Source organism: Ahaetulla prasina, chromosome 16 (genome assembly GCF_028640845.1).
Source record: "Ahaetulla prasina isolate Xishuangbanna chromosome 16, ASM2864084v1, whole genome shotgun sequence".
NCBI classification, from domain to species: Eukaryota; Metazoa; Chordata; class Lepidosauria; order Squamata; family Colubridae; genus Ahaetulla; species Ahaetulla prasina.
In genome coordinates this window covers 10115445-10132113 of record NC_080554.1, presented here as the reverse complement: position 1 = coordinate 10132113, position 16669 = coordinate 10115445, and the positions used below count along the sequence as shown (strand labels likewise).

Here is a 16669-nt window from a genome sequence, read left to right as displayed (position 1 = left end):
GATATGGCAACGGTCGTAAATAGGAATTAGTTGCCAAACGTCTTGAGTTTTGATCACATGATCATGGGGGATGCTGGAATGGTCATTAAGTGTGAAAAATGGTCATTAAACAAACGGTTTTAAGTCAAGGACTACCTGTAAGGAAATATAGGTGTATATCTATCTATCTATCTATCTATCTATCTATCTATCTATCTATCTATCTATCTATCTATCTATCTATCTATCTAGGTCTTTGGTTATTCGGGTTTTCTCCCGCGTAAAATTGGAAGTGTCTTGGCGACGTTTCGACAAATTCTCATTCGTCATCTTCAGGCTTCAGCTTCGTGCTTCTGGGAGCAACGTGTGATCGCAGCTGTTTCTTCCTTTTAACTGCTAGTGGGGGTTTGAACTGATTGGGTGGGAGCTTGGCTGTGCTCTGATTGGATGGGGGTTTTTTTGTGCTCTGATTGGCTGGGGGGGGTGTCCTGTTTGGATGGGGGCTTCGTTGTGCTCAGATTAGTCTGTGTTGCAGGGGGATTTGAGCTGGTGAGCTGCATGGCTGTTGTTTGGCTTCGTGGTCGTGGTCGTGCTATATCTTCATAGTGGGTGTCAGTCTGCTGCATGTATGGATTGGAGGGGTTTGAAATGGCTAATGTTGCTATCTATCTATCTATCTATCTATCTATCTATCTATCTATCTATCTATCATCTATCTATCTATAATAGGAAAATTTAAGTTTTGCATGGTGCCCTTAGAGGAAGTGTGATCAAAGTCTTCAAAATGGATCAGCTGCTATTTTAATATGGATTCTAAATTTTCCCGTCTCTCCCTCTCTTTTTTTCTTCCAGTGGGGATTGCATTAAAATTTGGGGAGTGCATTCAGATAATCTTGCACCATCGTCTTATTTTGAGTACGGCGTTTTTGGAAATCCAAGCCTCAAAAGTTCACTGATGTCCATGTTTGCTTTCCAACCTCCCAAAATGTATTAGGTTTGTTTTTTTTAAATTAAAGCGCTAGGCAATTTCACGATCAGTTTTATTCTATCTGGGGCTTGGATTGCATTTTACCACACCGTTTACTGCACCAAAAAAAGCCAACACAGTTCTAGGCTGCATCAACAGAGGGATAGAATCAAGATCACGTGAACGGTTAATGCCACTTTGTAAGGTCTTGGTAAGGCCAGACTTAGAATACTGCATTCAGTTTTGGTCGCCACGATGTAAAAAAGATGTGGAGACTCTAGAAAGAGTGCAGAGAAGAGCAACAAAGAGGATTAAGGGACCGGAGGCTAAAACATATGAAGAATGGTTGCAGGAAGTAGGTATGTCTAGTTTAATGAAAAGAAGGACCAAGGGAGACATGACAGCAGTCTTCCAATATCTCAGGGGTTGCCCCAAAGAAGGAGTCAAGCTATTCTCCAAAGCCCCTGAAGGCAGGACAAGAAGCAATGGGTGGAAACTCATCAAGGAGAGAAGCAATTTAGAACTCAGGAGAAATTTCTTGACAGCGAGAACAATGAATCAGTGGAACAACTTGCCTCCAGAAGTTGCAAATGCTCCAACACTGGAAGTTTTAAAGATGTTGGATAACCATTTGTCTGAAATGATGTAGGGTTTCCTGCCTAAGCAGGGAGTTGGACTAGAAGACCTCCAAGGTCCCTTCCCACTCTGTTTATTCTATTCTATTCTATTCTATTCTATTCTATTCTATTCTATTCTATTCTATAATTCCATTCCATTCCTCTGAAAAGCAAGAATAGCACTTATGGGCAAACATCTAACCATTGCAGTTTTTTTTAAAAGAACGTACAGTAGTTACTTTTCTTTTCTGTAATGAACCCAAAAGTTTCGTACCATAGTCATAAAGTTATCTAATTCCTTTTGCCCTGGTTCAAATATCCAAGTTTCTCAACTTTGGCAATGTTTAACTCCCGGAATCCTGGAATTTGATCCACCTATCTTCCATTTGCCATGGTTGAGAAATGCTACCCAAATTATTATTATGAAAACATATCTGCTTTGTAGTTCAATATATGGATTTTGTTTTTCATTTTGTAGGGCCTTCAATTTTAATTTTACGGAGATATTTCAATGACAAGTTTTGCATGTTGACCTCGCAATTCGGAATGGATCGACTGCGGGTTTTCCAATATTTATCCTTGCTTCATTCCGATTCTTACTTGGGTTACTTGCTTGCAATTCTCGGAAGAGGTTAGGACAGCCTTCCCTAACTTAGCACCTTGCAGATAAATTGAAATAACCTAGTAGCCGGCAGATGATTTGAAACTGAGCTTTCTCCCTCCTCTCTCCACTTCACTCCTCCTCACCTACTTTGTAAATTTAAGGACAGAACTTTGACTGTTGATGTTTGAGTCAATGGGCCTGTTAATCTTTTGGGCAAGAAACTAGATGGTTTAATGGTGGTAGCAGCGACCTGCGGGTGGCCCCGCCCGGGCGCAATCCTGTCCTATATCATTGTGCTTTTGATGCCACACGCATGTGTGGATGGTGCGTGAGAGCAAATTGCCGTGTTTTATGACGTCACACACCTGCGTGGATGACGCATGCTCACATTTCTGGGGCTGGGCGAACCTGTTGTGACAGTATGTCAATCTCACCTCTGTATTAAACCAAGTGGATTATCCAAAATCCTGAGGAAAAAAAGGATCAGAATCGGGTGAAATGCTCCCGGTTCGGACCGGATCACCCTATCCGATAGCAATGGTGGCAGGTGGTTCGGAGAACCGGTAGCAAAAATCCCTGCTCCCGTCCCCACCCCCCATGCCCAGCTGAGCCACGCAATCATCAGGTTTTTTTAAAAAAAACTTTTAAAAGCATTTTTCCTTCGGCCGAAAAAATGCTTTTAAAAGTAAAAAAAACAAACTGATGATCGCGCAGCTCATTTTAAAGGCCAAAAAAAAAAAAAAATGCTTTTAAAAGAAAGCAAAAACCTCAGCTGGGATCGCCAGAGCCTTTTAAAAGCATTTTTCCCCCCAACTCTTTGGCTGAAGAGGTTGTAGAAAAAAATGCTTTTAAAAGTAAAAAAACCAAAAAAGTTGGCCACGCCCACCCAGTCACATTCCCACCCACCCACCAAGCCACGCCCACAGAACCGGTAGTAAGAAATTTTACATTTTACCGCTGGTCAGAATATGTAGAAGTGGATGTGATCCATTACTGGATAGGATACCACCAGGTAACCAAAACATACTGAAAGACAGCAACACTTCCAGATTTATTTCTGAAATTTATATACTGCTTATTTGGTGGTTCGAGGGGATTCAGAGTGACTACATTAACTTCCAGGAAAATTTAATTGTCAGTTGCATCCATGTAACCTCCAGGATTTGAGAGCAGCTGTGTGTGTGTGTCAAGATTTTGGCAGCGAGAAACGAAAAGAACAGCCCAGACGCTCATTGTGATGTACCAAAGAAAACCCAATCTTTATTTCCGCCCCCCCACAAAACCATTACGACATTTGATTTTATAGTGATTTTTCTTCTTTTTATAACTGTGGCTTTTCTACCAGGTAACAGAGACTACAAAACAAAGACTGTTTGGATCAAAGACAGCACAGCATTCAATACAAAAAATGATAAATACTAGAACAACAAGTTAAAACAGGGGAATATGCAAGTTCTATGACCGAGTCTTCTCCGGGCCCAATACTTTTCGAAAAATATATTTGGAAATGGAGCAACAGGGGTAGGTGGAAGGAAAAAATTAAAAAAAAAATCTTTTCTATAAATGCTTTTTAAGGATTTGAGTTTTAATCTACTTTCCCGATTTCAGAGTTCAGAACACATCAAAACTATCTCTTCCGGCAATTCTCTACCTTAAATTTTGCATAGTCCTCGTTTTTGTTTTTATCCTCTCTCTTCCAAAAATATCTTTCCTGCTTATAGAAATATCTGAATATAAATTCAAAATCTCTAAAAAGTTTCGTTCGCTTTCCAAGAAAATAAAACGCGATCTCTCTTCTCTCTTTTCTTAACAACCCCCTTAAAAATATGGGCTTAAAAAGCAACAGCAAACTTAAGGAAAACGTCCTTTCTTAAAGCACGGGTGAAGAATTTATTCGAGTTTATACTTTTACATTCCGAGTTCGTTTGATATTTTTGGGAGCAAAAGGAACTTTTGTCCTTAGAAGCTGGCGAGGGAAGAGGGAAGGTCATGCAGCTTTGAAGTTGGCTTAGGTGGGAAAAATCAGATTATTATTTTTTGTTTTGAGGGGGGAAAACTGGACAGCCACGAAGTTTGGGTGTCAAGAGAAATTACTGTGCCTCTAAGAGACCAGCTCCGGTCTACAGAGCCAAAAGGAGAGGTTGCTTACAGGGAAATGGCGTTTTCTGCTAACAGCTCCTGAGGTCACACATGATGGAGAGATCTGCTCTCCGAGTGGATCCCCCCCTCCAGGAGGGGGCGTCCTGATCCGTACCTTAGCGGGATGGGAGGAGATCACCTTCCAGAGGTTCACAACCTGAGCACAGCCCAGCTGCCTCGATCAAGTTTTTTTTTTCTTTCCTTTTAAAACTTTTATTTTATTTTTTCCAAAGGGGAAGATTTAACTGCAGAAGGAAGCATAATAATAATAAAAAACTACTAGTAGTAAGCAAGCCATTTGGGAGCGGGTCACCGTAGAGACCCAAACTATTTTTTTTTTAAAAAAAGTGTTAATTAAAAAAAAAAAAAGGGGATTAATTTTCTGAAGAGGTTAGAAGCCGGCGCTGGGGGAAAACTGAGAAGCGTGCTAGTTTTGCACCAAGATAGGACGATGCTTTCTCTGCAATATTTTTTAACGTTGTAAAAAATTCTTCATTGGACATGAATTGCTCTCACGGCCTCCTTGCCATTTTGCAAAATGGGAGGGTCTTGTTGCCATTTTGCAAAAAAAAAAATCGAATGAATTATTCTCACGGCCTCATTGCCGTTTTGCAAAATTGGAGGGTGTGTGTGTGTGTGTGTTTCCTCACCCCTCCAGAAACAGCTCATTTCTTCTCTCGAGAACTTCTGCTCAAGAGGAATTATTTCCCCCCCCCTCCCAACTCCTTGCTGCAGAACCAACCAAGCCCAAAACAAGTCTATGGATTCGGCACCGTGCGTGGAAGGAGTACACAATCCAGCTGTGCTCTCTTCCAGGCTGGCTTCACGGCTCGGGTTGGGGTGTGTGTGTGTGCCGTTCTGATGTTTCGTCAAAACTTGGTTCTTTGATGCCCGTTTGGATGGGCGAGCGCTGAAACCCTCACCCCTCAAAAAATGTTGAAGGAACGCAACGAGTGAGAATTCTTTTGTTGCTTTCTCCCCGCCCTGCTCAAGTTAGTCATAATTATAAAACAACAGCCCGACGCATACTTATGTAAGCAATGAAACAATGATTTAAACCCACCCACCCCTCCCTCCAAAATTCGCAACGATACACCAGCCTGCTGGGTTAAATCAACAACAAAAAATCAATATATTTCAAAAAAAAAAAAATCAAAGGGGAGGAGAAAGAAAGTTAAACCGTGATGTAAGAAGGTCAAATTAAAAAGCAACCCTTTTCCAAATAGTACCTCTAGGTTAACTGTCCCGGATAGCGCTTGGCTAGGTGTGACCAATATCTTAAAAACAGCAGAATTTGACCACCAGGAATAACAATGAAACATATATCAAGCTCTACTGCTTCACCCATTTGTGGTGGGACAGGCCCCTGGAGACCAGCAGAGATATCTCAAGAAGGTTGGGGCTTCTTCCAATTCAACAGGTCCTTCTTAGCAAACATGCATGTGAATCGTGGTCTCCAGAGGACCTCTTCTGACATGGCAGCGGCCAGGATTTCACAAGGCCACCAACTTCCGGATGAAGCTTTTCCAGGTCCGTCCTGGAGATTCGAGACCGTTCCCAAGTTTCTCCTTTTCGCTGAAGATCAGGGTCAGTCTGGGACGGTCAGGGTGGGTTTGAGGCTCTCTTGATCTGTTCGACGCAGTGGCCTCGAGCTGGGTTGGAGTCTTCAACTCATACAACCTTTGGCTAGCTCAGCTGAGAGAGGGGAGGAACGCTCTGGTCAGTGGTTCTGGCAGATCCTCATCATTGATGGCTCCCTTGCTACCACTCAAGGGACCACAGGCCTGGCCTGTGATGTCCATGTGTCCTTCTCCCCAATTCCTGACCCTGTTCTGAATTCCACTGGCCCACTCTTGTTTAGGAGAGTCAGTGGTCTAAAGGCATGTGGGCAAGCCCCAAGCCATTGCTAAACCATGTGAAATTTGTGTATGCGCTCAATTCATGCCTGTATCAAGGCCAAGCTACTTTCTTGAAATGGGGAAAACCTGAGTCTTTCTCCCCCACCCTCAAAAGCAACAAGTGAAAGGGTGGGGGACGGGACGGGACACCCTATGCGTAGGATGAAACTGCACAGGTCTTCTAAATGTAGCTTGCAGAAGACCAACGTAAGAATGCAACATGGGGAAGACCAGCTTCACAGCTTCTACACCGAGCCCTAAAACTTGCAGTGTTTCCTACTCGAATCTCAACGTCTAGACGGAGAGGGCAATAAAAGAATCCATCTGATGGAAAGACAAATCCAGGAAGTTCCTCCCCTCCCCCTCCCCCCCAGCTTCCAAAACGTGGAAGAACTCAGTTGAGGACGTTTAACAGTTGGAGTGATGATCGCTGATGCTACCCTCCTCATTTCATCGCTTTATGGAGTTTAGATTCAACGCAGACTCCACACGCTCTATGGGAAAGCAAGTGACCGGAGAACGTTTTGGCATGTTGGGATGGAACCTTCTCCACCATGTTTGGACGGGAGGGAAGGAGGCCCTGGCTACCTTCTCAATGCTTTTGTTTGAAATCAAACCCCCAACTGGAGGAGGAGAATCCTAACCCAATGTGTTTTGCGTCTAGAAGGCAATGATGTTTGAACTGATACGGAATATTTTTCTATTGTACTACCAAACGAAAACAGAACTTGGAGCTTCTCCACCCCTCACCTGGCAGCAGTGTGTGTGTGCGCTACCCAAAACAACTGTTCTTTTTTTTTTAAAAAAAATGAAAAAGTCAAGAGCAGTTCCCATTGAGGAAAACCAAAAGCTGGGCACATTTGAGGTTCTTCAAGACTCGCCATGCATGATAGCTGGCCAAGGTCATCCCTCTTCCTTGTCCTGCAGGAGAAGGAGGACTTCAAGCTAGAACCTGAACTGCACTCAGCATCTGCAAAGCTTTCCATGGCTCACGGATGCTCGAAAGAAGGTTCTGAGAAGACCAAAACCGCACACGAGCGGTTTCCTATGAAAGACAGAATGTGGGGAGGACTTCCAGTTCTCGTAGCGGTGACGTAGCTGGGCCTTGGTTCCTTGGGTATCAGCCCTTGGAGGGATAAATGCAAGAAAGGAGATGCAGATGAACCAACTGTTGAATCTTCATGACGGTCATGACTAAGCAACGTTTCCAATTTGAGACATTCTTGGACGGGAGAGCGGGAAGGAAGTGTTCACAGTGGTGTAAACTAGGTGGCGGAGAAAGGATTGGTCAAACCACGCTTGCCGAACGGTGGTGCTCGGCACAAGAGCCGTCCTGAGTTGCTGTCCCTCCAAGGGAGCTGTTGCATGTGGGCGGGACAGTCGATCCCGTCCTTCTGAATATCGTCGACGTTACCTTCCCAGATCCCACATAAAGTGCCTGTTTATGAAGTACCTCTGGGCAGGTGAGGAGTGCTTGGATTCAAAAAAAAATTTGAGACGTTCTGCCCGGAATGTTATGTGCAGAGAAGATTAAAAAGGAAGGAAGGAAGAAAGAAGAACGGGGTGGGGTGGGGGAGGAAAGGACCACCCACTCTAACTGCTGAGACAGGTTTCCATCCGGGGGACCCATCTAGTTCACATTTAATGGGTTTCGATGACCACTGGCTCGTAAACTCCAGACGAGACTCTGCAGGAGAAAAAGGCAGGAGAAAGACTGTGATAGAAGAATGTGTTGTTGAAAAGAACAGAAGGAAGAGATTTTGACTTAAACTAAGAAACGTGGACCGGTTTGCGGTTTTAAGTGTACACTGTTCTGATCTAGGCTTCCTTAGAAAGTAGACAGCAATCTTAGTCCCGGCAAGCCTCTTTAATTCATACGGCTGTGAATTATTGTCATTCCCAGTCTGAAAGGCTTTTCAAACAGTATATCAGGGGAGTGTTTACAAACACCCACCTTATCTCCCTTCGAATGTTGCCAGATAACTAATTGCCACACGCAGGGCAAGGCCAAACTTAGCACAGAGTCAAACAGAACTTTTCAAAGCTTTTCCCGACCAGATGAACTAATTGCTTCCTGCAAAAGCTCACGTCCTGTTTGCTTCTCTTTTATGTCTAATGGGAGGGGCCAATCATTTCCAAGCCTTACTCCCGTCGACCCTGTTTTCTTAATTGTTCCTGTCTTCTGGCAGCTCTGTGCATGAGCACACCGGGAACAGGCTCCCGCTGTTCTTCTGCCTCACTGGTGTCAGACTCCTGAGATTCTGGAGGCAGCAAAGGACTACCAGATGGCCTTGGCCCCCTCTCTGCCTCCGACTCAGAGCCCTCGTCCGAGCCTTCTCCAGACTTCAGGACCGGCCCACGTTCCTCCCCAACCTCCTCACTGTCTGAATCTGCTGCCAACTCTGCTGGCCGCTGGCAGGCCACAACAGATACACTTAAAAAAGCCTGAATTCCTCCTGAGGCATAAACCCCAAGTATCGAAAAGCGACCCCAATAAGACCGTACCTGTTTGCTAGCTGAATCCCGCTTAAGGTAGTTGTGCCATCTCGGCTCACAAACAGCCTCAGGTTACTATCTGGAAGACAAAAAGGAAGAGGACTGCAATTGCAAAGATATCCAGGAGGAAAATATGTTAGCTTTTCTTAAAAGATGTTGGGAAAATGCCAGCTCAGCTGGAAGGAAGGGTCAAGCAGGAGCCTAGCTTGGAATCCTTGAGCAGCTGCAAGAGGCACAAGCTTGAACTTGCCCAAGAGCTATGAATCTGGTTGTTTCCAGGGGAAGGCAAGGAGTCTGGAAAGATTCTTGTAACTCAGGCAGAAAACAATGAAGCTACTTACGAACGGCTCTGACAAATGAGCGCCTGCCACAGGGATTTGGGCTCTCCATCCCAGAATCCCCCAGCCAAGGCTTAGAAATTCTGGGAGATGAAGTTCAAGGCAGGCTCCAGTTGGGGATGAAGTTGGAAAGTTGGAAGGCTGCGTGAGAGGTGAAAGTTTCTTTATGAGCCTCGGTGGTGCAGTGGTTAAGAGTGCAGTACTGCAGGTTACTTCTGCTGACTGCTGGCTGCCTGCAATTTGGCAGTTCGAATCTCACCAGGCTCAAGGTTGACTCGTCCTTCCGTCCTTCCGAAGTGGATAAAATGAGGATCCAGATTATTGGGGGCAGGAGGCTGACTCTGTAAACCGCTTAGAAGGGGCTGTAAAAGCACTGTGAAATGGCATATAAGTCTAAGTGCTATTGCTTACTTCTCTTCCTTCTTTCTCTCCCTCTCCTTCCTTCCTTCCTTCCTTCCTTCTTCCTAAAGGTTGACTCAGCCTTCTGTTCTTCCGAGGTCGATAAAATGAGGACCCTAATTGTTGGGGGCAACAGGCTGACCCTGTAAACCACTTAGAGAGGGCTGTAAAAGCACTGTAAAGCGGTATATAAGTCTAAGTGCTATTGCTATTGCTTCCTTCCTTCCTTCTTTCTCTCCGTCTCTTTTCTCCTTCCTTCCTTCCTTCCTTCCTTCCTTCCTTCCTTCCTTCCTTCCTTCCTTCCTTCCTTCCTTCCTTCCTTCCTCCCTCCCTCCCTCCCTCCCTCCCTCCTTTCTTCCTTGCCATGGTGACACAGTGACTAGAATTCAGTATTGCAGGTTAATTCTGCCCATTGCCATCAGTTCGATCCTGACCAGCTCAGAGTTGACTCAGCTTTCCATCCTTCCAAAGTGGGTAAAATGAGGACCCAGATTGTTGGGGGCAATATGCTGACTCTGTAAACCACTTAGAGAGGGCTGTAAAAGCACTGTAAAGCGGTATATAAGTCTAAGTGCTATTGCTATTAGGAGGCGAGATATCTCACCTTCAGTGTTGCTGACGTTGGTGAAATCTTGGCTTTGCATGATCTTCTCCACAATGTCACCTGCATCGATCCGGGTGTCGTCCACCCAGGTGGGATGGCTTTCTACAGAATCCTTTTTCCTTCTGCAGGAAAAGAGGCGAACAAAGACATGTATATATATAAAAAAACAGTAGGCGACGTTTGCAACCCAATGACCTTAAGCGCCAGATCAGGGGTGAAATCTAAAAATTTTCCCTACCGGTTCTGTGGGCGTGACTTAATTGGTGGGCGTGGCTTGGTGGTCAGGTGACTGAATGGGCATGGCCAAAATAATAAATAATAAAAATAATAAAGTATACAAAACTTCGGAGTGCATAGACCTACCTTCTTTAAAAATAGAGGCACTGGTCTACCAATTGCCTTTTTTGGGGAGGCACCGGTCTACCTTCTTTAAAAATAGAGGCACCGGTCTACCAATTGCTTTTTTTGGGGAGGCACCAGTCTACCTTCTTTAAAAATAGAGGCACCGGTCTACCAATTGCCATTTTTTTGGGAGGCACCAGTCTACCTTCTTTAAAAATAGAGGCACCAGTCTACCAATTGCTTTTTTTGGGGAGGCACTGGTCTACCTTCTTTAAAAATAGAGGCCCCGGTCTACTAGCCGCCTACAGCGCTGATCAGCTGTAGTGAGGCCCTTTGAAGCCGCGGCAGTCATTTAAGGCCGTTTGCAGCTATATCACCATCGAGAGCTTCAGGGACAGAGAAGAAGAACAGCAAGGCATGGGTGGGGGTAGTGGGGGGGGGCAGGGATTTTTGCTTCCGGTTCTCCGAACTACCCACCCCCATCGCTATCGGATCGCGCGATCCAGTCCGAACAGGGAGCATTTCACCCCTGCGCCAGATGTATTTTAAGACGGAAGAGCTGTTCTTCCCTGCCGTTCCACCTCAATAATACTTACCGAGAAGATCTGTCCGACAAAAGGTTTGGCCTGGGGGGTCTCGGCGGCTTCTCTAGTCTGTGCTCCCGTTCGCCTTCCGGGCATTCGACCGTCATGCTGAGACCTCCGGAGGCGCTGCTACTGGTTGATGTGTTCCGGCGGTGGGTCAGGTCCGACAGGCTGGAGGATCGGGAGTGCTCGGTGCTGTATCCTGCAAAGGAGAACATCAGGACAACCTCGATGGGCAGGCCGGGAATCCATGTAAAGCCAGAGTTTTGTTCCCGACCAAATGGCCCACCCGAAGAACATCTGAAGCTCCTTAGCACGAGACGGAGACGTCCCTCTACCACACCTTCTGATGTTACCGGAGATTTGAAAACAAGTTTACTTTCACCACAGTGGTGATCTTTAATCTTCAGGACTAACAAGATCAACCGATTGTCATGTTGGATAAACCGATCCTACATGAATTTAGCTGCCTCCCTCTCTGTTTAACAGCAACTCAATCAATCGGAATAGAGCTGGAAGGGACCTCGGAGGTCTTCTAGTCCAGCCCCCTGCTCAAGCAGGAGACCCCATACCATTTCAGACAGGTGGCTGTCCAGTCTCTTCTTAAAAACCTCCAGTGATGCAGCACCTGCAACTTCTGGAGGGAAGCTGTTCCACTGGTTAATTGTCCTCACTGTTAGGAAGTTTCTCCTTAATTCCAGGTTTGCCTCTCTCCTTAAATAATTTCCATTTATTGCTTCTTATCTTGCCTTCTGGTGCTTTGGAGAATAAATTGACCCTCTCTTCTTTGTGGCACTCCCTCAAATATTGGAATACTGGTATTATGTTCACTCTAGTCCTTCTTTTCTCTAGTCAAGCCACTGCAACTGTTCTTTGTATGTTTTAGTCTCCTGGCCTTTAATCATCTTAGTTTGCTCTTCTCTGCACTTCTTCCAAAGTCTCAATATCTTTTTTGTAATGCAGTGACCAAAATTGGATGCAGTACTCCAGGTGTGGCCTTACTAAGGCTTATAAAGCAGTACTAATACTCCATCACAATGCCTTGGGCTGTGAATATCCCAAATTTATAGCAACAGTGTAAATTTTACAGTATATAGTAAAAACAACAACAACAACAACCAACAATTCTTGCTGGTTAAGCTAGGATAAAAGATAAAACTACCTGTATTTATTAAACATTGCCACCCCAGTAAAAAGCAAATGAAAACCCTCTTGTTGGTTTAAGCTACGATAAAAAACAAACAAACATTTTTTAAAATTACTACTGTCTTTTCCTGAAAATAAGACCGGGTGTTATATTATTTTTTTGCTTCAAAAGATGCATTAGGGCTTATTTTCTGGTTAGGTCTTACTTTTGGGGAAATACAGTATTAATTGTGTCTGTTTGTCTGATGATCTTAACTAGGACTTATTTTGGAGGGAAGGCTTATATTATGAGCATCCTGAAAAATCATGTTAGGGCTTATTTTCCGGTTGGGTCTTATTTTCGGGGAAACAGGGTAATACATTCGTATCATTTTTCTTGTTTTGTTTTAGCTCTGGTTCTGCCTGGGAAAAAAGACCATTAAGAAAATGGAGCACCACTAAGATCGGCTTGTTAAAACTCAGCTCTTGGTGGGATGGGACACTGACCAGAGATTTTGGACTGCTGGCTGGCGTAGCTTGAATTTCGTGAGTGTCCGGAATGAAACACTTCTTCTGGACTTGATAGGCTCTGGTCTGGTTCTTCCAAAACCCCTGGAAAGGAAAAAATATATATCAGAATTTAGCTGCCGAGCTGATCATCTTTCCCCATCAAGTGAAATAAGGAAGATTTAAACCCGTGATGGCGAACCGGTGGCACCCAGAACTGTTGTGACTCGTCCTCTCTCCTCTCCTCAGCTGGGCCCCTCCCGTCTCCAATCGGGCCTGTTATCAGACTCCGAGTTTGATAATGAAGATGAACGGCCTGTCATGCCTCCAGCCCTCGGCCCTGGCCCCATGCCCGGAGACTATTCCAGGAGTGAAAGGAGTAGCCCAATAAATCTCACTCATACAGCGTGTGTTCCTTTGGCTCAGCCGTCAGAGCAGGAAGACAGTCAGGTATTGGAATTGCTCGGGCCTACTCCTTCTGACCCCTCCCTTTCCCAGACAGCAGATCCAGCTGAAGACAATTCAAAGTGGGAGGATCCTCACTTCCGGAGATCTGAGAGGCGACGCCAGCAGAAGGGAGGGAGGGGCAGGCCTGGATAAATGCCGAGTCATGGAGCCACACCCCACAGCCTATATAAAGGACCTGTTTTTGGCATTCCAACCTTGAGTCAAGCAAAGTCTTATCGAGTTTGCTGATACCGGACCCTATCGCTGAAGTCATAACTCCTGCCTGCCCTGATAAACCTCGGAGGAACTTGGCAAGCTGCAAAGTCTTCGTTGCCAAGTTGGTTATGGACTTCCTTGACTCGTTCGTTGGAGTGGTGGGTGGGACACGACAAGAACCCTTTCTGTGGGCATGCATGCCGTTGCCAGCTGCTCTTCTGATTTTTGAAGCGCATGCTGGTCTTTGTGAAAAATGGCCAAAAAACAGGCATGCACATACCGGCCAGCTGGTCTTTGGGTTTCTGGCGTTCTGGGCCGCATAGGTAAAGGTAAAGGTTCCCCTTGCACTTACATGCTAGTCGTTCCCGACTCTAGGGGGCGGTGCTCATCTCCGTTTCAAAGCCGAAGAGCCAGCGCTGTCCAAAGACGTCTCAGTGGTCATGTGGCTGGCATGACACCAAAGGCGCACGGAACGCTGCTCTCTTCCCACCAAAGGTGGTCCCTATTTTTTCTACTTGCATTTTTACGTGCTTTTGAAACTGCTAGATTGGCCGAAGCTGGGACTAGTAACGGGAGCTCACCCCGTTACACGGCAGCACTAGGGATTCGAACCTCCGAACTGCCGACCTTTCGATCGACAATCTCAGCTCTCTTAGCCCCTGAGCCACCGCATACATGGACGCAAATGCACACGCATTCTGGTTTTGGCACTCGTTGCCAAGTTGGTTATGGACTTCCTTGACTCGTTCGTTGGAGTGGTGGGTGGGACACGACAAGAACCCTCTCTGTGGGCATGCATGCCGTTGCCAGCTGCTCTTCTGATTTTTGAAGCGCATGCTGGTCTTTGTAAAAAATGGCCAAAAAACAGGCATGCGCACGCCGGCCAGCTGGTCTTTGGGTTTCTGGCGTTCTGGGCCGCATAGGTAAAGGTAAAGGTTCCCCTTGCACTTACATGCTAGTCGTTCCCGACTCTAGGGGGCGGTGCTCATCTCCGTTTCAAAGCCGAAGAGCCAGCGCTGTCCAAAGACGTCTCAGTGGTCATGTGGCCGGCATGACTAAACACCAAAGGCGCACGGAACGCTGCTCTCTTCCCACCAAAGGTGGTCCCTATTTTTTCTACTTGCATTTTTACGTGCTTTTGAAACTGCTAGATTGGCCGAAGCTGGGACTAGTAACGGGAGCTCACCCCGTTACACGGCAGCACTAGGGATTCGAACCTCCGAACTGCCGACCTTTCGATCGACAATCTCAGCTCTCTTAGCCCCTGAGCCACCGCATACATGGACGCAAATGCACACGCATTCTGGTTTTGGCACTCGTTGCCAAGGAGGTTCGCCATCACTGGTTTAAACCAAGGCTATTAAGAATTTAGACCCCGTTTTTGCATTTTGGGGGTGAGGAGAATCACGTAAGTGAAGTGCTTTGATACCTTTCATTTTTTTAAATTTTCCCCCAAATTTTGGACCGGGGTAAAAAATTTCCTTTGTTCATACCTGATCCCAGAATGGTGGCCCTGGGCTTGTTCTGACGGACGGAACCGATCGAAGACGGTGCGTTGGTGCTGGGAGTTACAGTCCGGCTGGTTCCCTCCCCTTTGCAGGTGAGCTGCAGGCTGGAGTCTTGTCCTGGAATGGCCACGGATTTGGCCGTGGAGGGTGGGCTGCGAAAAGACAGAACGGGCTTTTATTGGAAAGAATTAAGCTGGGGTGGCCGTCTCGCACAACCGTGTTGATCTAGTGGCTAAGAAACCAAGCTAGAAAGCGAAAGACCGTGAGTTCTAGTCCAGCCTTAGCCATGAAAGCTGGTTGGTTGACTTTGGACTAATACTAGGAGAGGGTGAATTCTAGTACTGCCTTAGACACGAAAACTGGCTGGTTGACTTTGGACTAATACTAGGAGAGGGTGAATTCTAGTACTGCCTTAGGCACGAAAGCTGGCTGGTTGACTTTGGACCAATACCAGGAGATGGGTGAGTTCTAGTACTGCCTTAGGCACGAAAGCTGGCTGGTTGACTTTGGACCAATACCAGGAGATGGGTGAGTTCTAGTACCGCCTTAGGCACGAAAACTGGCTGGTTGACTTTGGACTAATACTAGGAGAGGGTGAATTCTAGTACTGCCTCAGGCATGAAAGCTGGCTGATTGACTTTGGACCAATACCAGGAGATGGGTGAGTTCTAGTACTGCCTTAGGCACGAAAGCTGGCTGGTTGACTTTGGACCAATACCAGGAGAGGGTGAGTTCTACTATCGCCTAGCACCTACCACGAAAGCTGGCTGGGTGACTTTGGGCCAATCACACTGGTCACCACTTCTTGCACTACGCTCAACATGTAACGTGTTCACACTGGTGAGATAGGACTGGGTATTTTGTTAATATGATTTATTGGGTTAGGGATTTTCTGTCTTCACTGTGAGTTGGGGGTGTGTGTGCACTGAGGGAGCTCAATCAATCTCATTGTCCATCTGTTGTCCACCAACAATAAAGATTTGAAATTGAAATCACCAGGAGACTGTGAGTTCTAGTCCTGTCTTAGGCCTGAAAGCTGGGTGAACGACTTTGTATCAATCACTAGGAGACAGTGAGTTCTAGTGTCGCCTTAGGCTTGAAAGCTGACTGTGTGACTTTGGGCCAATCACCAGGAGACGGTGAATTCTAGTCCTGTTTTAGGCACGAAAGTCGACTGGTTGACTTTGGGCCGATCACCAGGAGACGGTGAGTTGTAGTTCTGCATGAAAGCTGGGTGAATGACTTTGTATCAATCACTAGGAGATGGTGAGTTCTAGTGCCACCTTAGGCATAAAAGCTAGCTGGGTGACTTCGAGCCAATCACCAGAAGACGGTGAGTTTTAGTCCTGTCTTAGGCATGAAAGTCAGCTAGGTGACTTTGGGCCAATCACCAGGAGAGGATGAGTTCTAGCGCCATTTTACAGCTGGTTGACCAATACCAGGAAATGCTGAGTTCTAATACCACCTTAAGAATGAAAGCCGGTTGGGTGACTTTGGGCTAATCCCTTTCTATCAGCCCTGCCCACCTCACAGGGTTGTTGTTGTTGTTGTGGGGAAAAGAGAAGCAGGAAGATGTGTTGGGATACGTTCGCCGCCTTGAATTATTTGCAAAAACTAATGAAGGCGGGGTACAAATAAACAAATCAAATAATTAAAAAACCAGCCAGGTCAAAGTTGAGTAGGTAACAGAAGGTGGAACAAGGGGGTCTTTTAAGAAAGTCCCGAATTTAAGCAAAGCTTAAATTTTAAAATTTTAAATTTAATTGATTTTAAATTTGTTATTTATTTCAAATGGGGTTTAGTTTTATAAATTTTTAAAATGCTAGGCTAATTATAATAAGTTTCTTAATTTCTATTTTAAATTGTACATTGTATTGTTATTTTTTACTGCTGCCTGTA

General features: G+C 45.6%; 2 protein-coding genes across 2 annotated transcripts in view; both read right to left on the bottom strand.

Annotated features, from left to right (window-relative positions):
• Positions 1-16669, bottom strand: part of PIP5KL1 (phosphatidylinositol-4-phosphate 5-kinase like 1) — a 57576-nt gene that overhangs the window by 32180 nt on the left and 8727 nt on the right. The gene's annotated exons all lie outside the window — the stretch shown is intronic.
• Positions 3384-16669, bottom strand: part of EEIG1 (estrogen-induced osteoclastogenesis regulator 1) — a 69441-nt gene continuing 56155 nt past the window's right edge. The window contains exons 7-12 of the mRNA XM_058159360.1: positions 14756-14922; positions 12600-12704; positions 10980-11169; positions 10042-10163; positions 8710-8779; positions 3384-7891 (exon numbers count right to left, since the gene is read on the bottom strand). Coding sequence (XP_058015343.1) covers positions 7846-7891; positions 8710-8779; positions 10042-10163; positions 10980-11169; positions 12600-12704; positions 14756-14922 — 700 coding nt within the window. The 3' untranslated portion in view covers positions 3384-7845. The remainder of the gene's footprint in view (positions 7892-8709; positions 8780-10041; positions 10164-10979; positions 11170-12599; positions 12705-14755; positions 14923-16669) is intronic.